Source organism: Cynara cardunculus, assembly GCF_001531365.2.
Source record: "Cynara cardunculus var. scolymus isolate 2C chromosome LG 2, CcrdV1, whole genome shotgun sequence".
NCBI classification, from domain to species: Eukaryota; Viridiplantae; Streptophyta; class Magnoliopsida; order Asterales; family Asteraceae; genus Cynara; species Cynara cardunculus.
Window position 1 is genome coordinate 5,985,029 of NC_037529.1, and position 25,092 is coordinate 6,010,120.

General features: G+C 32.7%; 3 protein-coding genes across 3 annotated transcripts; all 3 read right to left on the reverse strand.

Moving 5' to 3' along the window:
• Positions 1-3,577: 3,577 nt before the first annotated feature.
• LOC112505726 (delta(12) fatty acid desaturase DES8.11-like) lies at positions 3,578-4,871 on the reverse strand. The gene has a single exon (XM_025109673.1). It carries the CDS (start codon positions 4,807-4,809, stop codon positions 3,673-3,675), a length of 1,137 nt encoding a protein of 378 aa, XP_024965441.1. The 5' UTR covers positions 4,810-4,871; the 3' UTR covers positions 3,578-3,672.
• Positions 4,872-11,436: 6,565 nt separating this feature from the next.
• LOC112507854 (late embryogenesis abundant protein 46-like) lies at positions 11,437-12,099 on the reverse strand. The gene has a single exon (XM_025112586.1). The coding sequence runs from the start codon at positions 12,013-12,015 to the stop codon at positions 11,635-11,637; it is 381 nt and encodes a 126-aa protein (XP_024968354.1). The 5' UTR covers positions 12,016-12,099; the 3' UTR covers positions 11,437-11,634.
• A 2,014-nt stretch (positions 12,100-14,113) lies between these two features.
• On the reverse strand, positions 14,114-24,771 carry LOC112507265 (probable plastid-lipid-associated protein 13, chloroplastic). The gene is made up of 7 exons (XM_025111765.1): positions 24,309-24,771; positions 18,363-18,484; positions 18,208-18,291; positions 17,481-17,577; positions 16,312-16,528; positions 14,582-14,634; positions 14,114-14,498 (listed from the first exon to the last, which is right to left on the reverse strand). The coding sequence occupies exons 1-7, from the start codon at positions 24,555-24,557 to the stop codon at positions 14,406-14,408; spliced, it is 915 nt and encodes a 304-aa protein (XP_024967533.1). The 5' UTR covers positions 24,558-24,771; the 3' UTR covers positions 14,114-14,405.
• Between the last annotated feature and the right edge of the window lie 321 nt (positions 24,772-25,092).

The window sequence follows — 25,092 nt, forward strand, 5'->3', positions numbered from 1 at the left end:
ATATATATATATATTGTTGTATGAGATTATACACTCACTAGACCTTTTGGTCTAACGCTCAGATGTTGGATTAACCTGTTTTACAGGACAACGTGCTCAGAAAAATAAAGGCAAGGGAAAAGTCTAAATATTGATAATAGTTTATTATGCATATGTATTAAAGATACATTTTGATAGTTCATGTTTTGTAATAATACTATTTTAGTATTATGAGTATGATGATGTGAATTATATGTATTTGGGATGTGAGGATTGTTACAAATCTATATATATATATATATATATATATTGTGAGGTTTATTACCCCTGATAAGTTACTAAGGATGTACAGATACGCAAACGATAAAAGCTTATATCGTGCATGATTGAATTTGTAATCAACTTATTAAACATATATACGTATTCTCGACCCACAGTCCAAAGAAACCTATATATATATATATATATATACTTGAGATCATGTGAGACCAATGGTTTTTCATGAGACCCGTAAGACCAATTATCAATCCTTGGATTAGATCTATAATCTGACAATCTAAACATTCATAAACGCCACGAGATTTCTTAATAATTACCAAATTGCCATCGTGCAATTTAAACCGTTAGATCATTAACTTATAAAGTTGATCAATGAACATAAATTGGTCTTACGGGTCTCATAAAAAACATTTGGTCTCACGTGAACCCAACCCTATATATATATATATATATATATATATAATAATAATAATTAATTCCATACAGATTTTAACTAAGAAACAAAATTCTGGTAGTTGTTGAGTAGAGTGTCAATTATTCCTACTGATATGTATATAACATAAACAATCTAAAAGGTGGATGACTGATCATCATGTTTTCACTGCAAAACAAAGTCTCAATCGCTTTCATCAACAATACTCATAATGGAATACTGTTTACATTAAATTTATGGTGACGCACAATGAATAAAAAAGTCTCAATCACGACCCATATGCCTTTGCTTAAATAACAGTTGGTAATCACTCAGGTCCTTGTATTCATCAAACTCCGTATATCATTTCATAAAATTATCATATTATTTACTAAATTATATTGCATCCATAATGAATTTTACAAACGGTATTCATAATGAATATCTTAAGATTTCAAAACATGAGTTCCATTTGGATTTTTTAATTTAAATAAAATATTTTATTTATTAAAGCATCAAAAGTTAAAAACTACTTTCAAAGAAAGGTTGTATATGGTTCTGATCTTCAAACAGGATGATAACCATGGTCTAGCTCTAAAAAGAGGCTTCCATGCATTTATATATAGAGAGAGAGTTTTGTTCAAATGTTAACCTAAATTATTGTGTTAACTTTGATAATCATTTTCAACCAATCACAATACATCTTAGTATCAGGTTCATATTCATCTTAAAATTTAATGACAAAGATATATATGAATTTTCTTTTTTATATAACTATTATATCATTAATTGAGAGTTACAAAGTCATAAAATCTCATGATTTGTGTTAACTTATTATTAATCTTGTTATTTTTTTTAATACTCTCAATGACATCGGATTATATGTTTGTATGTAAGTATATATTGCATATATGTATGTGTGTGGATTGGACTTGATAAAAGAATTATTATCCACTATACATATTATGTGAAATATATGTAATATTTTACATATATATAAAACCTAAACCGTGAAGAAAAAAAAAACCAATAAGATTTTTTTTTAATCTGGCCGAAAAAAGTATTTTTAATTTTTTTGGCAAAAGAATTAAAAAATAAAAATTAATTTATTAAAATTAAGATTTTTAAAATTCCGACGTCCGCCGGAAATCTGCTGAAAATTTTAAAAATCTTATTAAGTAATTTTCAAATAAAAATAATCAACTCTAATTAGATTAGATTACTGGTGGATTTTAATTTTAAAAAGAAATTACTATAAGGTAATTAGTTTTTAAAGTTTTAAATTTTTTATGTGCATCAGAAATCTTGCCATAATAAAAGTTAAATTTTTTTCAAATAATAAGTGGCTGATTAGCGGTGGAAGTCAATGAAATTTGACTTTTTTGATGTCCGTCGGTAATTGTCCGGTGGAAATTTTCGCCGAAAATAGTGAATTTTCTAAAAGTGTGTGTAGGGTTAGAAGCTATCAAGTGATGAATAAGCCTATACTAAACGAAGAAGAGTCTTCATGAAACTTTAATTGAGATGCATGCTTACTTTAAAAATTATTTGAGCATTATTATATTTTATGTACATGTTTATGGTTTCTTACATGTATATGAATTATTATGAGTTGCATGCTATTTTATTTACATATTTTTAAACATTAATTAACATGTTATAAACGGATTATTATTTTTAGTCAGCTATGGGAATCGGTCAAAAAGTCATAAGAGATAGGCACGCCTTAGGAACGGGTGATTGGACAACGGAGAGCCGTATAACCCGGGGAAGTACCGATGACTTAAGACTTTAACCCGACGGGAATTTAAGAGATTTCATTATTATCTAAAAGGGTTTCGAAACAAATATGCATATAATTATTTTGGCATTTTGTTGTTGTTGTTATGCATAATGGGATATGTATGTTTTATGCACGAAAACCCATGAACTCAATGAGATTTATTAATGTGCATTTCAGAAGCCGGAAATTCAAAGATGAATAAAAACAAAGGACTCGCGTAGGGAATAAATTTATATTTATCACGTTTATATATATGTGTGTGTGTGTGTGTGTGTTGTGTATGCTTAGAATTTTATTCGTATGTATCTAGTATGGGACGGGTTAATTTCGGGATCCTTATTTATGATTAAATTATTGTAATACTTTCGCTGAAAAGAGCTCTATTAACTTTTAGGTTATGAATATTTAATGTTTTATTAGTGAAAATTGAGTGTCACCTCGTTGTAAAAATGAGGGTGTTACACCACCCACCACCCCAATCCTGACACTACCTCACCATTATTATTGTCGTCATATCCACCACCCCATCCTCGACACATGCAAATTCCAATTCATCTGCGAGATTCTATTTTAAATTCCTGCGAACCAAATGCATGATCAAACTCCATCAAATTTTCATTCCGATTCTTTTAAAATCAAATTTCTTTGACAGCTTTCAAATCTACCAAATTATATTATATGAACCGAACACTTCCTTAAATTTCATACAAGTTCGCGTCATTAAAATTAATATAAATATAAACATTGTTTATGATATAATATAGATAACAAGTAAGAACAATTAAAAATTTAATAACATTAAATAAAAATACCTAAATCTCATAATTGAATTGTCCAATTTATGCGTACTTGTGAAAAATGGTGAAAAAGAGATTGTACAAAATAGTGTTACACCAATTATTTGCTGTAGATGTTACCATTTATTACTCCAAAATCAACGTGTGAAATGGTATGCCATGTAAGTGATTTGGTTTACTAAATGGTGTTTGGTCAAATAGTACTTCATTTTTATCGTTAAAAAGATTTGAAGGTCTTGAAGATAATTTGGTGCCATTTTTCAGTTGTATACAACCCGAGTAGATCACAACCAAGAAGAAAGTTTCCGAAACAGACAAGTTCTGTTCAGAGAAAAGAACCCACAAACTTCAATTTGATTCAAAATAACTTAAAACAAAGCTGAATAGCTTAAGCATACAATTGCATTGCATGTGTTCAGTGATTACAGAACTTTATGGTACCAGTATGTACCCTTGTGCTCGCTATCTTCATCTGGTTCAATGTAGATACATTCTTTGGCCTCCCTCCACATTGCTTTAAAAATTGGGGTCCTGTCGATCTTATAATGCTCACCCAAAATTGGCTTGATTGCATCCCTAGCCTCCTTGGCATGATAATGTGGAATGTATGAGATGAGATGATGCAATACGTGAGTGTGTGTAACGTCGTGGAAAACCCTATTTAGGAATCCGAAGTCCCTGTCGATTGTCGATAAGGCTCCTCTGATCCAGTTCCATTCAGTCGAATCGTAATGAGGCAAAGAGAGATGGGTGTGATGCAGATAAGTGATCAAAACGAAGAAAACATGTACGCCTACCACAGGAATTCCATACATGCAAATTACCCAAGCAGCTCCCTTTGCTGCTACAGCAAGCTTAATTGCGTAAAAAACGGCCAGAAGACCAAGATCAGATACCAGAACCTGAATTCGTTCACGCTCAGTGAAGATAGGACTCATTGGATCAAAGTGGTTGGCAAACCTTCCATATTTCTTGCCAGAAATATTAGTCAAGAGGTATAAAGGAAATCCTAGGGTCAACCTAAAAACCAAGGTGAAGACTCGACCAGGTGGGTTGTTGAGAAGTTTGGAATAATTCCTGACCTTGGACTTACGTTTAGGAATGTAAACTTCATCATTATCAAGCGAATTTGTGTTGGCATGGTGATTTCGATGGCTGTATTTCCAAGAGAAATAAGGGGTAAAGAGAGCGGAATGGAGGATGAATCCAACAATGTCACCAATCCACTGCTGCTCACTGAAGGCATGGTGACCACATTCATGACCGATGACCCATAAGCCAGTGCAGATGCTAGCTTGGCAAAACCAGTAAACGGGCCAGGCTAGGTAAGCTAGAGGAGCAGGAAGAAGAGGAATATATGTGTTGGCAAGGAAGTAAAAGACGTAGGCAACGATGAGATCATGAACAACATAGTACGATGAACGGATGAGAGATCGCTCAAAGCAATGAGCAGGGATTGCTTTCTTTAGATCACTTAAGGTGAAGGGTGGATCAACAGGGACACGCTTGAGGATATCTTTGGCTTCAGATGCATCCGACATCCGACCACCTGCACCCATATTTGTGAACCTGCAGATAGCTAGCTAGTAATACAAGAACACAAAGCTCGATCAAGGAAGAGATCGAGACCTTGAAGATGCTCTTCAGCTGATGACTCTCTTTGTCCTACACATGTTCCATATTTATAGTTAGGCCTAGTCTAAGATGAGGGCTTCCATTAAAAACGGAGATCTTCAAACAATCACGTTATCATTTAGATTCCCTTTTTTTATTCATTCACTGTGTTTGGGTTTGTATTTAGAATCTTTTTGATAAAGAAAGAAGAAACATGTAAACACGTTTTCCCCATTTTGGAAATGTGTGTATAGAAATTGTTCAACTACTTGGTTTGTGTTTTTATGTGCAGATCACTTAGGAGAGTGGGTCGTTGTGGGAGGTAATTAAAGCCGCATTCTTTATCGATGGCTAATTGTGCTCACAGTCAAGTTTGATAGGCCATGCCCATGTGACACTTTAGTCCACTATGCATCAATATATCCATATATGATTCTAGGAATTATAACTATAATCAAATTATTCATATTGAATCTACAAAGACGATGAATTTGTAGTTAAAAGAGTAGTTACGTTAATGTAATAAAATACATCTTGATTTTAATATTTTATTTTATTTTTTATCTCGGTCAATGTTATAGTATGGTCTCATTTGATTTTGAAAAAACGATAGTGTTTTTATTTTTGAATAAAATATAAATTTAAAAATATCATAAAATTTTGACAAAAATATATCAATATTAATATCAAATTAACTATTTAAAATCCTATTTTTTGTGTAATTTTTAATTCAATTTTTTATTATAATTTAATTTATGTTCAATAACGAAGTAATATATATTTGGTTTAATAATATAATTTTCTTATAAAGATAGTAATTAAGTATTTTGTTAGAACTCTATAATTACCCTAATTATAGTTTATATTTCAAAATGAGATGTTTATCATCTATTTGATTATGTTTATTCGTAATTAGTTACACGAATTCAAACATGGAGWTTTAATAAGTTGTACTTATGCATAATTTACTTGCAATCCTGAATTTTAAGTGATATGCATCAACATACAGTATTTTATGCATAAAAAATAGTTTTTAAGAAATTTTGTCAAATGTTTTATAATATAGTATAGATTTGTTAGAACTCGATAATTATCCTAATTATATTTTAGATTTTTTATATTTAAAAATGAGATGTTTATCATCTATTTGATTATGTTTATCTGCAGTTAGTTACACGAATTCAAACATGGAGTTTTAATAAGTTGTACTTATGCATAATTCACTTGTAATCTTGAATGTTAAGTAATATGCATCAATATACAGTACTTCATGCATAAAAAATAATTTTTAAGAATTTTTGTCAAATATTTTATAATATAGTATACACTTGTTGTATTTGAATACAATTAAATATTTATTTATTTATTATGTTAATGCATACAATTCGATTTTGGTATAAATGATTAATTATTCACATCATTTTTTCTTATCCTCCTACTCTCTTATACAAAATGAATTGTTGGATTTAAGCTTTTTAACTTGATAGTTTTAGGCCTCTTGTTTGTATTTTATAAAAAGAAATTATTGGCCTCTTATATCTAATTCTTTAAAAGATAAGATCATTCAGACTATTTGTTTTTTTTCAATCTTCAGAGGTGCTTGTCTTATTGGTCTCTTATTTGGTAAGATATAAACTAACCTCTTATTTGTCTCTTATTGTTTTTCAAACCCTCAACAACGACGTTTATCAATTCATTAACCTTAATCGATCATTTCTCTCAATTAATCCTTACAAAATCAATCATCACGTCTCTCAATTATGTATTTTAATATGATTTAAATATGTTAAATACATTAATGACATATTTTCGTTTAACTAAATGCTAATTTATATAATTTAAATGTAAATTTTGTAATGATAATAAATAAATAAATATGTGAAATTATATAAATTTTATTTACAAATTCAACAACATAATTTTTTTAATGGGTAAAATAAACAAATTTAGACGTTTATCAATCTACAAAAACAAACAGTGTGAATTGATTCAGATTTCAGACATCAACATCACCTCTTACTTCATCAAATACTATGTATAACTTTGATTTGCAATAACGTTTTATTACATTCTACCTTAGATAATATTTGGATTTAACATAAAATATTCAACCAAAACATCGTTTCAGTATTTTTTTTCCCCATAAAAATCACGATAGCTTTATATTAAATATAACGTTTATATTATCTAATAAAACTTTATTTTAAAATTGCTCTTTATTACATACATGAAATACATAATTAATATAAATATTCAAAATATGTTTTTGTTTCAAATAATTCAATTTATTTTGTTTCTTGAGTTTGATCGATTATTAAATTTGTGCAATCGACATCAATAACTAGTCGCTAAATTCGTGACGCTTTCGAATATGTTAAATGTTTGGTTTTTTTTAGTCAAATGATGAAAAGTTAATAAAATACCATAAAAAAAGGAACTAATTAATCTTAGGCCAAAGTTTAATGATAAATATGATGAATATTTTTTTCTTTTTAAATTTTTTATTAGTATTAAAATACAAAGAAACAAAAAAAAGGCTTAAAATTAAACGTCTAATACGACAATTATGTGGTTGTTTGGTTTAATATTGGCATAAGTTTTGTCCCAAATATTCCGTAATAAATTAATAAAAAAATTCAATTATAAATTAAAGTTTGTGTAGTCATCACTGACAGTGAACAAAACTAGAAAATTATTATTTGAAGTAGTTATAGCTAACAACACTCCAAAAGCAACATCCGTTTTCATATATAACACTAAAATAATCTTTAGTAACCGTAACGGTGGTGTTTGATTGGTTTAAGTTTGATTACAATGGTCAAAAGTACCAGGAGGTCTCAGGTTCATATTCAAGAAGAAATAAAAATCTCATTGTGGCCACGGAGGATTAAATGCGGTGATTCCAGACTATCTGCAAAGCAGATGGTCGTCCTGGGATTAGTCGGCTCGCATAGCGGGTTGGATATTCAGGTTAATCAAAAAAAAATCTCTAATTAATTATTAAATTAAATTTTGAATATCGATCATCTTTAAAGTAATATTTAACATATTCTTCAGAAAAATTCAAAATGGAGAATGAAACATCAAAATCTCTAAAAGAAAAATATATTGGGACTTCAAAAGATTCTTCATTTTGGAGATTGTAAAATTGATTTTATTATGAGAATATATAATTCACCTTATAAAATATTATCTGTCTACAAATTTTATTTCAAAGTTTCTTATTGGTAAGAAATTAAATATTAAAAATTATTTCTCTCTCGTTGTAATCATTATTGGGGTGTTCTCGGAATTTGGAGATTTTTACATTTTCTTTTCTATTTTCTCCATATTGGAGAAAAGTTTAGAGAATCTGTTGGGGGTAAAAGGCCAAAAAAATACGTTCAAAATCTCTATTTTTAGAGAATTTGTTGGAGATGCTTATTGTTTGAAGAAACTTTGGTTTTTGTCTTTTGATTTAATTACATGATGACCATATGGTTTGCATTTTATTACAGATATCATCAGTGTAATGACAATCGTTAGGAGCAGTTGTTTAGTGCTCTCTCTTGCTAGTCACGTTAAGCATATTTTAGTCGTTTTGCTTGATTTTTATAAAATAACTTTTATTCTACATTTTTGCCACCACTACTACCATTGTCGCCACCATCACCACCATCATTATACCAAAATTTAAGCGAGTGTTTTAAATGATATCGTAGTCTCGACACTTAAAGTTGAAGTAATCGTTACTTATATTTAGTTTATGCTTGACAAACTAGCCGATAAATTATTCTTTGACAAATATAAGCTAGTTTGATATTTAAGTACACGTTTAAATGAACATAAGATAACTTACTGAAACACCTGTTGGAGTAGTTTTTTAGGATTTTTTTTGACATTTTTCTCAATTATAATTTTGATTAATATTAATTGTTATTTATTTCTATTAATTATTATTATATATTTATTAATATTAATTAAAAATTATTAATCAATTTTAGTTATATATTAATTATTAATTATTTAAAATTATATTAATCATATCAATCATTATTATATTACTACTTTTTAATTATTATTCAATATATTTATGTAACACTCCTAAATTTGTAAAATAGTAGACAATATACAACTTTAAAACTCATTCAAAATAAAATAACTTAAATAACAAAATGCTTATAGTTTACATAAGAAGGAGAAGAAGGAATGTATCAGAGTTCTAAACCGGACTATTTAATTCCCAAATAGAATCAGAATAAGTCGACTGTTAATAAATCCACCAAGTTTGGTATCTTCATAACTGGATGACGTTTCCTCTACATATCTCCAAACACCTCTCAAATCTCACTCAAACCTGATATACATGTCGATAAGAAAAAGTGTTATGCTCAAGTCCTAGGGAATTAAAATAGTTTTATCATATAAACATAAAACGGTTAAATCAGACATAGACCGAGAATATGATTTGGGCATATTTCTCAAATAGTACATAGACTGAGAATACAAATAAATTTTGTTAAAAAAAACTCGCACCCTTTTTATTTCAATTTTAAGTCCTCTCGTTGTCTTTGGGTTTCTTTTGGTAGTCGCAGGATACAAGAGGAAAAACAGCCCAGGCCCAAGAAGTCTACCATGCCACTTCTCTTTCAAGATTGCTCACTACGAATACCCGTCTTAGAGGTTGTTTACCAAACACTTACTCGGCAAGCATCTAGCGGTAAAATTCAACACTATCAATTATTTACAGGGTAAGATTTTAGTCAACAAAAAACGGCTTTATATGCAACGAATTATCTGATAAGAGATGACCGTTGTAATAGTTATTGCTCTCACTTACCGGGTAAGACTCTAGGTCTTTGTCTCGCTCTTACCGGGTAAGATTCATGGTCTTTTCCATGTTCATCCGATAAGGTAATGTAACTTGGTAAGCGCTTACCCAAGTAAGCATTTGGTAAACGGCCCCTTAGACGCTCTATCTTCGACCCCAATTCAACATCGGGTGACTTTTCTGGCGGGTTTAGCTGTGGTCCAAGTCATCAGCGACCTCATTTCAAGTTTTAATCGGTTTTTGGATGTGGGCTATAGATTTGATCGATGGAACCGTCTTTTGGGAGGGAACTGATTAGAATCAGACGAGGATGAAATCAAAGAACCAAGGAGACAGATTTGGGAAATCAGTTGTTGGTATTTTTCTTCCACTTATTAGGTATTTTGGATTAGGTTCAACATTTCCTTTGCTTAGTTAATATTTTCATTTCTAGTGATGAGTAGGTAAAACTTGTTGATTTTGATTGAGTTGAGACTTGTTAAATCAAGGTTAGGAATCCGTAATTGTTCCCACCTCTAATAAGTAATAAGTGACATCTCATTTGATAGTTAGATTAGCGACCAATGGGGTTTAATGAGTGTAACGAGTTTATGTGGACTTTATTGGGCTTTAATCCGTTCTATTGTCTTTATTCGGTTTTATTAGGACTTATTGGGTTTTAATGGATTTTAGTGGACTCTTATGGTTCCCATAGGCTTTATTCAATATTATCAGCTTTTATGGATTTCATTGGGAATTTATGTGGACTTTAATGGATCAATTAGGCTTTGATAAGTTTTATTGGGTTTTATCCAATTTTATTATGTTTTATTCGGTTTTATTGGATTTTAAAGCGTTTCATGAGGCTTTATTGAGTTTTATTGGACTTTAATTGGTTGTATTGGGTTTTACTAGATTTTAGTGACTTTAATAGATCAATTGTGCTTTAATGAGTTTTATTGGTCTATATGTCTTATTATGCTTTATTCAATTTTATTGGGTTTTAATGAATTTTATTCATTAATTTTATTTTATTTTAATTTAAAATCAATCATTCTTTAATAATTTATAATTAAAGATTATTTGTTATTAATTATAATCGTTAATGCATCTATCGCTAATAAACGATCATCGCTAAAGGTCTCCATCGTTAATTTGTTGTTAATATTCGTCGCTAAAGCATCACCCACGACTTTTTGGCCCAAGGACTATCACGGTTCCGAGCACGTCAACGGATTAGCGACGGTTTTTCCCGCCGCTGATAGTCCTCGGTTTTCTAGTGTAAGCTACTTTTAACCATCCAAATGGGGGCTTTTGAAATAAACTCAAAAAATAAGTTAGCTCATCTTTTCCAAACATGACCTTCAGTAAGTGTTACAAACAATATTGTTGTCTCCGTGTCGCCACCACCATTCTGTCGCCGTTCATAGCCACCGCCTTTTATCTTCATCGTTGCCGCCACCACCATCGTTGTTGCCATTGTCACTGCCATGGCCATCTTCTAACTTCATCATCGTCGCCACCACCCACCACAAAATGAAAGACTTTTACCTACAGACTTTCCCGGGAAATATATCGCTAAAGAGTGATTCGTCACAAAACCATCACAAAAGTCAGAAATCTATCGCGGGTGATTCGTCACAAAATCATCACAAAAGTTGGTGGGTAATTCAAATCAATGACATATTACTCGGTGATATATAAGATGATATGGAATTTTAATCGGGATCCCGGATACCCCCGACCCGTTATCGTTTTTACTTTCGCATGAAGAGAGTATTTGTAAATATCGCAGCAATCATCCTGCATATTTGTTGGTTTCTTATTATTACAAATTACAAAAACATAAAGACATCAAAGAAACTGCAAAATCATCATTTAAACAAGTTACAACAAATTAAGCTTCTTTTTCTCACACCAATCGTTGATCATCCTCCTCCCATCAATCCTCGTATCATTGCTAGCTCGACATCAATTGTGTCTAATTTGTGGGTTGCGCTGTAGCTGGCATTGCCGATTGTACAGTGGTGGTTTGTTCCGCCGGTTTATTTGCGTTGGAAACATCAGCCTTGGTTATATGAAATGGGTTTTTTTCTGGGTGACCACTACCAGCGGCGGTGTAGGTCGGACTACCAGGAGCACCACCGCCAAAGGCGGCAGCAGCGTTCTGAGAATAAGCCTGTTGTTTCCGGAGCTCAGCCATCCTGATCCTGTCTTCTTTTCTTAATGTAGCCATGTCCTTTTCGACTGGATCGCTTGTACTGATTTTCTCAACCTTTTCATCTATCACCGCCAGCGTCTTGTCCAGCCCCGACACCGCCGACGCCGCGATGTTCGCCGCCGTTTCTTTCACCGCCTGCATTCTTTAATGGATTACCCTAATTCCAACTCTTTAATTTTCCCTTGATTCGCTTGTTCAATATGTTTTTCTTCTCGTCAATGGGTCTAGAAATTAATGCATATTTCTTCCATGTATAATAACAAGTGTTATTTATGGAATGGAAGCCATGAACGTAATTGACACGTGGAAGACAGAAGTGACAGGTGTGGTGAGACGTGTTAGTCGTCGGGTGATTGGGCGGTTTGCATGCAGAGATGCAAGAGTTCCTTGAAATATGACGACGTTAATGGAATCAATGATATCCACTGATACATCTTATCCATATTGTACGGACAAAAAAAGCGGTCAAAAATGGAAAAAGAAACGGTTATATGAACGTTGGACAACGGAGATATATAAGACAGCTATTTTTTTGAAAATTTGAGTTGTTCCCGGTCCAAACCGGGCCTTGTTTTTTTTTTTTTTTGACGAAAACTGTAACTGATTTTTAACCACAATCCTAAACCGGTCCCCAGTCAATCCTAGACCGATCATAAGTTGGACCCAATCCTCGGCCGATCACCATTTGACCATCTCGTGGGTGTCTCAACCAGTGGTAGAACACCACGAGGGCCAAAGTGGGCCATGACCCGTATGTTTTAGCCTTATTGGTACTTGGGTCTTTCATGAGGTCGGTGGTTCAAATCCTATGTTACTACCGAATTGGGTTTTTTTTATGTTTTTCCCTTTATTATTAATCATAAACACCGTTGATGCTCAATATTTTTCTTTTTACTAAAATTGTTTTTGCTTTTACATATTATTTATTCATTGGCGCTCAATATATTTTGTATGAAACTATTTTGTCTTTTACAAATTATGTATAATCTTTCTTTAAATTGTGACATTAAATTATTATGTGGTGACTCTGGACTATCTGCAAAACAGGTGGTCGTCTTAGAATTAGTCGACTCACATAGCGGGTTGGATATCCAGGTTAATAAAAAAAATTATTATGTGAAGTATGTAAATACATCTCTAATCATACTCCCACAATTAAATAAATGTAGCAAGATATTTGGTTAGAAAATATTGTAGGGTGTTTTTTACAAACAAATGATTTTATATTGCTGTTTTTTTAAGTCCTTGAGTTTTGTAATCTAATTTTTCGGCCCCCGAAATTAAGATACTTGTGTTCTGTCATTGGTCTAAATAGAGCATTTTGTTATAATGATTATTTTTTATCTCATATCAACCGTTGATCTTTGTCTATTAGTAGCACATTTGGCCTCGTATCTTCTAAATGCTAGATACATTCAACACTATCAATGTTTCTCTTTTGTAATGTTATTTCAGTCTTTTTCCGATGTAGACGTTATTTAAATAATCCCTTTGTTTCAATGTCTTGTGTTCAATCTAGACGTCAAGGACAAAAGAATTAATGTGTAAACTAAAATTGACTACAAACCGATAATTTGTTGTATCAGCAATTCTCGTCATTTGGGTAACGTTGATGTATTGTTAGATACCGTTTATTGTTTATAACTATAAATATGAGATTTATATTTACTACCAACATATCGAAAACTCATTGGGTCACACGCTTTGAACATATTCGAATATGAAGTTTCAATAATTAAAATGTTTAATTATCATATCTGATTAGTATCAATTTAATCTGATTAAATAAAATCATATATTATTTATATTGGACATAAATAAAGATGACTAGGGATGGACTTTGTAAGAGAGTGATGATGTATGAAAGTTTACACTCAAGCATGGTAGAAACATGGTGATGATTAGGCCATACCTCTCACATCCATATAAAATGTATGACATTTTATGCTAGTATTTTTTTTTTGGCCTTGCAATTCTCTCTCAAAACCAACAAACCTGTAATGATTTTGCGAAAAAATTCTATAAATTTATTTCTTATAATCAAATAGTCTTTATCATTTGAAAAAATTTATGAATCCACCATCGCACACGTATTCATGGTAGTATGACTTTAAATAAATCTAATGATAAAAATCTACATATTGATGGCCCAAAGTAGTAATGACCATGTCATGCCAATAAAGGGTCCATTAATAACCATTATCTACATTTGAATTTATCACCACACATACTTAAATCATGTTTCATATGCACTTACTTCATCACTCAAATCGTTAGCAGTTAACGAATCAATTAACATCGTATTGTAGACGTTTAAACACGGTTAACATAAACCATAATTAAACACAAATTTCAACTCAATTTGACTTCTGCATTTGGTAAGAGTGAAAAGTCAATGAATTTCATGCATGACCCAATACTTCAATATAACAGAAGTAAACCAAGATGTGGAAAAGGATTGTGCTTAGGATGATTTTATCATATTTTTTTCAGTTTGAGAAATAAATCCTTACATGTTTGTTTTGACTTGGTCAACTCTCGTACTCTTCAATGGGCTCGATGGGAGACTGAGCTGAATCCAATCTTGTAAGAACTTCTGGGACCCCGGTTGTGTCTCTTATTATCTGAACCAATTCATCGTAAATATATAATTAGTAGATATCGATCTTCAAAAATTTAATTACATGCATGCATGAGAATGGCTTACTAGGATCTCTTCATCAAGGTAGGAAATCATAAACATCCTCTCAAAAGCCCCATCTGAAGCAATAAGACAGCACAGAGTCAGAAATAAAACTCAAATAACACCATTTTTCCCTTTCTTCTTTGGTTACAAATACCAACCTAAATATATAATTGTTCAGAAAATAAACAAGCCTCTTTGGCTGTGTGAGAATTGGAGTAAGAGTCGAAAAGTGAACTTTTTGTACAATCTTCTTCTTGCATTTTGCAAAGATGTTTCGGTAACTCAGGACTAAATATGGCCTTACTAGTCGCTAAAAGGCTCATCCCCGACAAAAACAGTAAACAGAATAAATGAATAAAGTTTATATATGCATGAAGCGCTCTAAAGTTTAACAATCTACAAAGTCATGAAAACTTAAACATCAAGAGAATTTGATGTTCCTAGATTATCCTTTTTTTGGCATAAACAGCTGACAACTCTACGATCTGATGGCATAATAAAACCAACCCTAAATTCCGACAATCAAATCAAATAAACACTTGAACAAATCCCTCCAGCAAATTACTTGGAATCAAAGCTGAGTATACATCAAAACATGAAATCAAATGGCAAGTATATATTTAACGAGTCAACAACCAACTAGATACCCAAGATACTTGGATAAAAACTACTTATCCGTTCAATGAAAATGGAAACCTTTGATTTGACACATAGTTTAAGGAAATTGTTTGTTTAACCATTTGTCAAATATCTAAATATACCTTTTCATAAATTCAAACTGACAAAATAGATGAAGGGCTTGGTATAGACTTCCTTATGACATGGATACTCGAGTAATACTTATATCTTCTTCGCTAAAGTAAAGATATGTAAAATATGACATTAATAATTTATGGTATCATGCAGTTACAACTCAGGATGGATTGCCATTTGCCACCCTAACATTTATAGATGGTGTTTAGCACAAGGTATTGGCTCATCTCATCTTCATCCTAACATTAAATCACTGTGAGAGTTGAACCACCCTAAACCAGAGTAGATTATCGGCTATGTAGGCGCAACAGCTATATAATAATCTGTACCCTTAGTTCACTGCCTTGCTTGGTCTATTTGCAATAAATGTTCTTTCATTTTTTTCTCTTTGAAAAGAAATGTTATTTTAAAATCCTTGAAGCATATTTCCTTTTCTTTCTTTCTACATATGTATGAATGATAGAGAAGGATTTACTTTCTTAATGGAAATTTTGTGGCTCAATATTGGTGTCATGGATTTGAAACTTGATATTAGTACAAGTTTACCTAACTGGCATCAATGTTTAGATCTTAATACATCAATGTTTTTGGAATGTCTTTTATGGAGCTGCCGCCTTCATCATCAACAGCAAATGCATAAAACTGAAGGAAACAATTGCAATTATTTGGACACTGTAGAGAGTCAAACGTATATTTGCAGAGCATAGTGACCATTAGGCTGAAACTGGGTGCTTCAAGACAACTATGAACATTACTTCTGGCATACAAGCTACATACGATGCATAATATCTTTAGCTTGATCGAAATCACATTTATTTTAGGCACCCAAAAGAAGCTTGTGGAAATTATGAAACCAAACATTTTCCTGCTTATTATTGAAAGGCAGCATCGTCAAAGGATGGAAAGAAATGCTTAGTCAGAAAACAAGGAGATAAAACTTGAGAGAAATCTCAAGTGACTAGCAAATAAGATCAAGAGATAGAAAAAAGAAAACTCACTGAGGGGAATTTTCAATCCACTGGAGACAGCATCCTTAATTGGAGCTGGAAGTTGTTGCACGGTGTTAACTGCTTGGCCAAACGCGTCTCTTAGTTGTTGTGGGATTGTTCCTTCATCAACTGTTGGAGTTTCAAGCACTCCTTCTGTATATTCTTCCTTTATTCTAAGTGGACCTTCCACTGTTAACTTTGTACTTAATATGAACTTGTTTTCAATCTGCATATCAACAAGATACATTTTATTTCTGCACTGCCCAAAAATACTCGTAATGTAATAATATGGTAGCAAAAGGTCTCGGGTTCAGTCTCCTTGGATTTTACTACAGTAATTAGTGAAATAACCTTGCTGACAAAATGAACGATGATAAATCTAGTAGTAGTTAATAAAAACCATGTAATAAAATCGAGGAAAAAGAAAACTTGAATTTTCAAAATCAAGATCTTATTGTGTCATGTCTCCAGCATTAGAAACCCAAAATATACTAGTGTTTTAAGGCTTTAAAAGGTATTTTAACAATGAAAATCATTATTATTGCCATCGGTTTTCGTTAGTGCCCGTTAAATCGACCAAAGGGAAATGTGCTTTGCCATGGCCTTTGGCGGATGTTCAGATCATTATATGGCAGAGTCAGAAGGATACTATCTCCTCACAGTTATTTAATGATCTTAACAATGCCTTCATAATTTCAAATTTATTCATTTCACAATTCCAAACTCATTACCACGAAACTACTTCATGGAATTGCCAAAGTGAAAATATATATCGTAGGCAAGGAGACCATATGGTAACAAAACTGTCATCAATGCTAAAACACTCGAATAAGAACTGAAGGAAAAAAATGAAGACAATACACATTTACACAGTAATGTCATTTCTTTTTTCCCCTTAAATCTCCTTCAATTTCCAACAAAAGCACATACCCCCCCCCCCGGGGGGGGGGGGGGGGGGGGGGGGTAGTTTACACAAAAATTGTTATCTAAATTATGTAAGTGGAAGAAAACCCCAGATCAGCTTTTCTAAGAGAACTAGGATGAAATATTTAACAGGCAGGGACATTATTGTCAACAAATATGTTGGAAGTCTTCTTAGACCCTTTTGTAGTTCCAGGGTGAAATAAAGTTTCATTTTTTCTACCACTCTATACTGAAAGAGTCTTCAAATATATTACCGCATTCAGAAATTTCATGTTCGCAGTAATCTTCGCATATCCGTCCTTAATCACCAAATCCATCTTATACAAATTCGCTAAGGTTGCAGGAAATCTCCTGCAAATTTTGAAAAAGATTCACTGGCAAATGAGCAATAAGCCATTAATGGAACTATGTAATGCACCAAACTCAGGATCAATTTTTAAGAGTTCAACAAATAACCGTAAGCAAGAACAATTTTTGTTGCATATTTATAACTTCAAAGAAGAATGAAACTTCCTGGCATTCCTGCCTTCATTGGTTATGGGAGTAGAACATGTTATATTGCTTTGGCAAAACAAATGACTTCACAAGGATAACCGTCAAGTTATCATATTTGGGTTTCCTCATTTCTTGTTTAGCTAAGTGAAAACTTGATTATTTCTCATACATGCAGAAATTTAAAATGTAATGCTTATGATAATGATACATATCAAACTAGGATGGCCATTGAAGAGTGACAGATAGCAGATGAGGCAGCAAGCTAACTTGAACTTTTAGTAGTAAACTTCCTTCTTGCAGAAATGGGACCATTTGTCTATCTTCATAAACCATCCCTGTCAATTTTCCCCAAGTATTTCTTGTTCTCCAGTTTCTCATTAGAGGCTCTCAATAGCATACATATTGCATAATAGTAGAAGTTTGTTTTAAACAAGGATTCATGAACATTAGCAGAACTGATTAATTAAGCAATCAGAAAGCACATACTCGGATAATAATCTGGCCACAAATAATCCAGGGCTTCCATATCCAATCCACTCAAAGTTCCATCGCCCTTCCAGAAATGGAGACCTGGAAAGGTAAAGACACTAATGAATACCATCCAGATAAATGATTACACGTTCATTCAGACAAACACTTACGTCGTTGGACGAGGTGTTGGATTAAGCCGTTCAAGACCAACTATTCTTTCATTCACGTCAATTTTTTGCATAGCTGAAGTCCTTCCAGCAAGTAGTGCCTCAAATCCTCCAGCATCTTTGAACTAAAATAAAAAATTCAATATTTGAAGAAACCTTCGATTTTCAAGTGTTGGATATTGTTTTGAATATCTTGTAGACTTGTATGAGATTTATTGTAGAAAAAAGATAGGTAGTAATGTACTTCAAAGAGTGATAAAACCCGATACTTTTTATCGAATTACATTGATGGTCAAAATAAAATGCAATTTGAGAGGTCACCCATCTACCCCACAATCCTAGAATATTACAAATAGACTTAACAAACAAATTTTCTGCATACCTAATGAGGTTAATCCCATAAATATAATAAACCATTTCCTTGTTCATTAAACCCGGAATCTGCGGAATGCCAATGAGGGACGATCATAATAGAGTTTACAATTCCCTTTCCTTTTCGTTTGTTTCAAGAAATATGCCGATCAATTCCGAACTTGGCTAAGGCACACACATGAGTTTAATATTACTCACCTCCCAAAAAGACATTGTGGTCCCGTTTGCTTGCGGGATTGGATTTGGAGGGATTTGGAATTGAATTCCATTCCAATCCAATGTTTTGTTTGAAAGATTTCATGGATTTGAAATCCCATGGGGTTGGTATTTCATGGGATTTCATAGGATTTGTATATAATAATGGTTTAAAATATGTTAAAACATTTGTTTTGTAATAATCAATTAATAAAAAAGTAATTTAATTATTTTTATAATTATTTTCTAAATAATGGAATTCAATTCCATTCCAAATCCTGCACACCAACGATTCCAAATCTAAATCCTTCAAATTCCAAATCCTTCCACGAAATCCAAATCTCTCAAAACCATTCCATCAAACCAAATGTCCCCTATATCTTCAAGGTGTTAATATAGAAATTTTGTCTTGGTCAATCACAAGCAATTTCAGGATCCAAGTTTCCCTTGCCCCAGTCCCTAAGTCCTCCATCATAGTCATCGGTGTAAAGAGGACGATTGGCGTATGTAATTCTCAGACCTTATCAAAATTTCTCAGCATTAGATCTCTCCTTGAGCCAAAATTGAACCTTCCATTTGACCCACGATCAGTTTTATTTACCTTATTTGGACCCTAAATCAAATCTGTCCCATATGGGCATCTCCAATGGACTGACTTATAAGAACCCACTTCTTGTACTTTTTCTTGCCACATCATTGCCAACTCACTAAATTAAGAACCCCTTTTGTGGGTCCCATGTATTTTTCAATATCAATAATTATTAAATCTTTATAATAATTAATAAATATAGAATATATAAAAACTAAAATAATGTCGTTTCACACAAAAGATAAGAACCAAGGTTCTTGTACTAGAACTCCAAAAATCTGGATGCCTTATAAAAACTCTCTCCAACGGTAGTGACTTTTTTGCTTATAAAAAACTCCCATTGGAGATGCTCTAAATGAACCGAACAGGATCCTCATTCCAGTAAATTTGTCCACCCCACCACCCCTTTTAACCTTTTGCTTCCTGATATCGACTCCACCAACCATTCCCGTTGTTCCCCTATGCAGCGACCAGCTTCCCATATTCATTGTCCCTCCGTGACACCCAGTGGCTGTCACGATAGGCCCTTCAAAAATAACTGCCATACGCCACTTCTGTCACTCCATACAGCACTCACCGTGCATCAATGCTACTGCCTCTACCACCACTGTCCTTCCAGCAACACCTTCACTCCATGCAAATACCCAGCCGTTACCCTGGAGCTGTGACTTTTGCCTTTGCCATTGCCCCAGACAACATCCCATCTCAGCCACCAATGTCACCATTCATGATCACCGCTCGTTTTCCTTTGTCACAGCTTTTGCCATCCCCATGCCCTGCTCCACCTTTCCCAGCGAATCTGAAGGAATATTGTTCCCTTCTCTCAGCCCCGTTTTGCCTGCCACTCCAGCCTGATTTATTTGCATCTAAACAATTTTACAGTTTACATTGCAACTCCTCCGTTGAAGCACATTGTTCATCCATTCTGGCAAACTAAGCCAACATCATGGATTTCACCTCCCCAATTTCCACTCCAAGCTTCTCTTTCAACTCGTCGGCTTTCTTTGCTGCCATTGGTCCCAGAACAAGATGCTTTGGTACCAATTTGATAGGACCCATTTATTGAATTAAAAACAAGGATAAAAACAAACTGCAACACTTGGCCTACTTTCGAGAGGTTAGCCGTCAAACTAGAAACTGCTTATAGACTTAACAAACGTATTTTTCTTACTAACTAATGATTTGGTTATCCCATGTATTTCAATAAACAATTTCCTTATTTATTAAACCCTAAATATTAAATTGGGTTATTTTTTCCAAGGGGTTCCATCCCCTTGATTCATATATATATATATATATATATATATATATACACACACACATATACATATATATTCGGGATCGGGTAGGAACTTGAAAATCCATAGGAACCGTAGGAACCATCTTAACACATAGTAACATACCTTTACATGTAGTAAGGTGTGTTACTATGTGTTAAGGTGTGCTAACGTTTTCTTGGTTAATGTGTGCTAACATGACTTAAAGTGTGTTAAGATTGCATTAAAGTGATTTAAGATTGCAGGTTAAGTGTGTTAATATGTTTTCATGTTCATATATGTTACGATTGTGGGGTATGCTAACACATATGCATGAATGTTCAGGATTGTTATGGTATGTTAATGTATAATAAGATCGAATATGTCATATGCGTTAACGTATTTCATGGAGATTAACATATGTTACGCTTCGTGTCAGGCCCTGATCATTGCCATAGATCATTGCCATCGAACTAACACACCTTAACACATAGTAACATGCCTAAACACACCTTACACATAGTAAGGTGTGTTACTATGTGTTAAGGTGGTTCCTACGATTCCCATGAATTTTCAAGTTCCTACCTGAACCCAACCCTATATATATATATATATATATAATTGGTTAGGCTTGGTTAGTATAGTTAACACAAATTTCTTGGTTAGTATTTGAACCAAGCTCTATATATATATATATATATATATATATATATATATATATATATAAAGAGAGAGANATTTGAACCAAGCTCTATATATATATATATATATATATATATATATATATATATATATAAAGAGAGAGAGAGAGAGAGAAAGGAAGGATCAAATGAAAACAGGGTCAAAATAAGAAAACAAGAAGATGGCCAAATCATATGGGATTTTATGTGTGATTATGGAACACGGTCAAAGCAAGAGTGAGCGGGTGGCCTGGGTCATTTTACACATGGTTTTAGTGTAAAATCACATGTGATTCGGCCGTTTTCATTTGTTCTTATTTGGCTATTGTTCTCGTATGAACTTGACTCTATATATGTAATATTATATTGCGCTAAGACCCATGCATTAGTCTAACATTCCTCCCCCCCCCCCCAATTTGACCTGATACTTTTTAATGAATTAAATTGATGATGAAAACAAAATACAACGGTAGGCCGTCTTCTGAGAGGCCTACCATCCCCAAACCCTAGAATACTACCAAGAGACTTAACAAACAAATTTTATGTCTGCCTAATAATTGGATTAATCCCCTGTATATAGGGCATAAATGATTTATTTATTTATATATTTATTGAACTCCTCTAAGGCCCACGCATGAGTGTAACAAAAAGGACCTTGATAAAGCAAGATGACTAAAAATGTGACTTGGAAAAGTTACGGTTTCATTTGGTAACACTTACGATTTCTATTTTCTGTTCACATTCATTGTAATGTGAACAAAGTTGTGATTTTTCTTTGAAACCAAAATGACAATGTTTTTAACAAAACTGTTCCTTTCAACAAAAAGAAATAACATAAAGATATTAAATCAAAAATAGAAACTGTGTTCTACTAGGTATCAGAACTCCACCTCATTCAAACTGATTTTGGTTTGCTCAAAGCATAAACGTTTGCCGATCACTGTTTCTTTGCCTGGTTTTCACTTTTTTAAATGTAAATGCAAAAACAAAAACAAAAAAGCACTGTGAAATAAGACCTAACCATTTCATTCATGTCGGTTAAATTTTGTATCAAAATTGACAATATTGGGATAGACTTGGTCTATAGCAATGAACAATGAAGTTCAATTCTTTATACTAGATTTGCTGTTAGCAACCATAAGCCCACTAATTCTAATACCACCTCTAGTTAATAGAAGAGACAACATTTGATCTTTGAATGCCAAAACAGATACTTTTCTAATCCAAATTTGATATGAATGTTATTATGTATTTAGCATGATAAATTATCATGGTACTTCCAAAGCTTCTAGGTATAATTTCTAATTTTTTATTATTTAGATTAATCATACCAGTCCTGAACAGAAAATGTACTCCATTTGACACTTAAAGAAGGAATGTAGACTCTCTTTTTGTTTGAAGTATATAATATTTATATACTGCAAATGCAACAAGTAAACTCACACACCCTCCTCACATGTGGTGAGGTTTGAACCCCTGACCTCCTAGGAAGCCAAAGACTACGATACCGCTAGGCCAAAGACCCTTTGGTAATGTAGACTCTTTTGGTGGTATGTAGGGAGTAAGTTGTAGTGGTTTTGCTAAGTTTCTCACTCGAGCAGTATATTATTACCTGGAATTAGCAACATTCAACTAGATGTATATCATTTGAAAATTTTGGTGATAATTATTTCTGCGTTCTAAACAAAATACCGAGCCACCAACTCTTCATAGGAACAGGAGTCAAATTTCTTCAGCTGAAGATTGGCAATCAAGAGGCCCAACTCTCCTCAACGTTTGGAAAAGCTCTACTTTATATCTTAAAAGAAGTTCATTTCAAGTGTTTTTGCAAAGAACTTGATAAAATTTCTGATTGAGCCTCTGCCAATATCAATATATATATATATATATATATATATATATATCATGATAACAGGATTACATTTGGAATAGCTTCTGCCAGATTTTGGCTCGATCTTTTAATCAAACATAAATCTCTACCTAATGGAACTGTGGAAGACACAAAGACTATATACATGCATATCCTAAATTGACGATGAAATTACTTCAAAAGTGTTGCAGCCACTATATTTGTAATACATCCCAATAAATTTTGTTTTTAAAAAAATGTCAAAAGATTACTCTGGCATATGTGTGTGTGGAGCCACAAACAAGAAAAACAATGAAAAATTATATGACAAAAGAAACCCAATCACTTAATCCATAAATTATTGGTTACCCTTTACAGGTAATTGGTTAATAGTTTACTAGAATCACACTGTATATGCTTCATATTTTCCTGTTCCTATCATACATACAAAGTACTGATTTTGCAACTTGATTGCCACATACAAGATTTTTGAAATATCCTCTTCTTCCAAATTGTGTTTTGCATTTTTTTAGGCATATAGAATTGTCAAGCTCATAAAGAGATGACCTTCAAATCTCCATCATCACATTTGATGTTTGAAAAGGGTCTTCCCATTTTTGCATTTTTTTCTTGGATGTTTGATTGTTGCTTTCTTGTCTATGTTTACTCATCATTCTAAATGGAAGAAAAAAAAACATTTAGAAGGGCAAAGCATTGGAGCAACCTATAAAACTTCCTCTTTGCAAAATGCAAGGGAAAAGCCTGTGGACAAATAAGTGTAGCCTTGAGGACCAGGAAGACCCTTTTCTCTACCATATCCATAAGCAAAGTATCAATTGCCAAACAATTGATCTTCACAATTATGCATAACCCAATTAGATAATAATCCTAGAGACTGTAGCCATATAAAATCATGAAATTATAAACCCAAATACTTATGCATACAATTATCAAAGTTCAATCCTCGAAATTAAAGAAACCAAAAGAAGTAGGTTCTCGAAAACTGACAGCGAGAAGTAACGATTCTTTGGCAGAGAGTCTCTCCATTTCCTTAGCATAAGCAGCAGAAGCTCCCTGTACCGTACTCTGCTGCACCATTGCTCTGCAAACTTCAAATTTCTTACCAATTTTCTTGAGATTTATATTTGAGAACTTTGCACAGTTGACACGCAACACAATTACAGAAGAATAAGAGAAAGATGAAGAAGAGAGACCAGAAATTGAAGGAACCATGGATTGAATTGAACAACAAGCCATTGATTGTGGAAGAAATTCACAAGCAGTGAGATATAGTGATTTAACTGGAATACAAACCCTAATTCAGGTTATGGAACAGATCGAGGAAATGGGAAAGGATTGATTGAAGGAAGCTACGGTGGGTAGAGAAACAGCATATGCTGACAGAAAGGTTCAATTGAACCTTTACAAATGGGTACCAACGAACTCATGTTCTACTCCATGGCTACACGCCTACCCCCAAATTTACTTCAAATGGGTTTCGTCATAAACCAACTCTTTTCCAAGAAATGCAATTAAATTTAATTGTTATTTTAAATTGAATTTAAATATTTATGGTTCCGGTTATTATTTTAATAGAAACTAGTGTTTGAGTGACAATAATCTTTTTTAAAATTACTGAAGTTAGCTAAATGAATCGATGATTATATTTATATATCAAATTAATAAGAATCAATATTACATTTGATATATGAATCCACCTTATCATTATTGGTTGTTCTTTTAATATATATATATATATATATATATATAGGGATGTTATTCTACACCCTTT

Coding starts and splice junctions, on each gene's coding strand:
- LOC112507854 (XM_025112586.1), bottom strand. CDS start 12,015: ATGCAGGCGGTGAAAGAAACGGCGGCGAACATCGCGGCGTCGGCGGTG.
- LOC112505726 (XM_025109673.1), bottom strand. CDS start 4,809: ATGGGTGCAGGTGGTCGGATGTCGGATGCATCTGAAGCCAAAGATATC.
- LOC112507265 (XM_025111765.1), bottom strand. CDS start 24,557: ATGGCTTGTTGTTCAATTCAATCCATGGTTCCTTCAATTTCTGGTCTC. Junction 18,292..18,362: donor CCAACACCTCGTCCAACGAC/GTAAGTGTTTGT, acceptor TTACCTTTCCAG/GTCTCCATTTCTGGAAGGGC. Junction 14,499..14,581: donor ACCTTGATGAAGAGATCCTA/GTAAGCCATTCT, acceptor GAATTGGTTCAG/ATAATAAGAGACACAACCGG.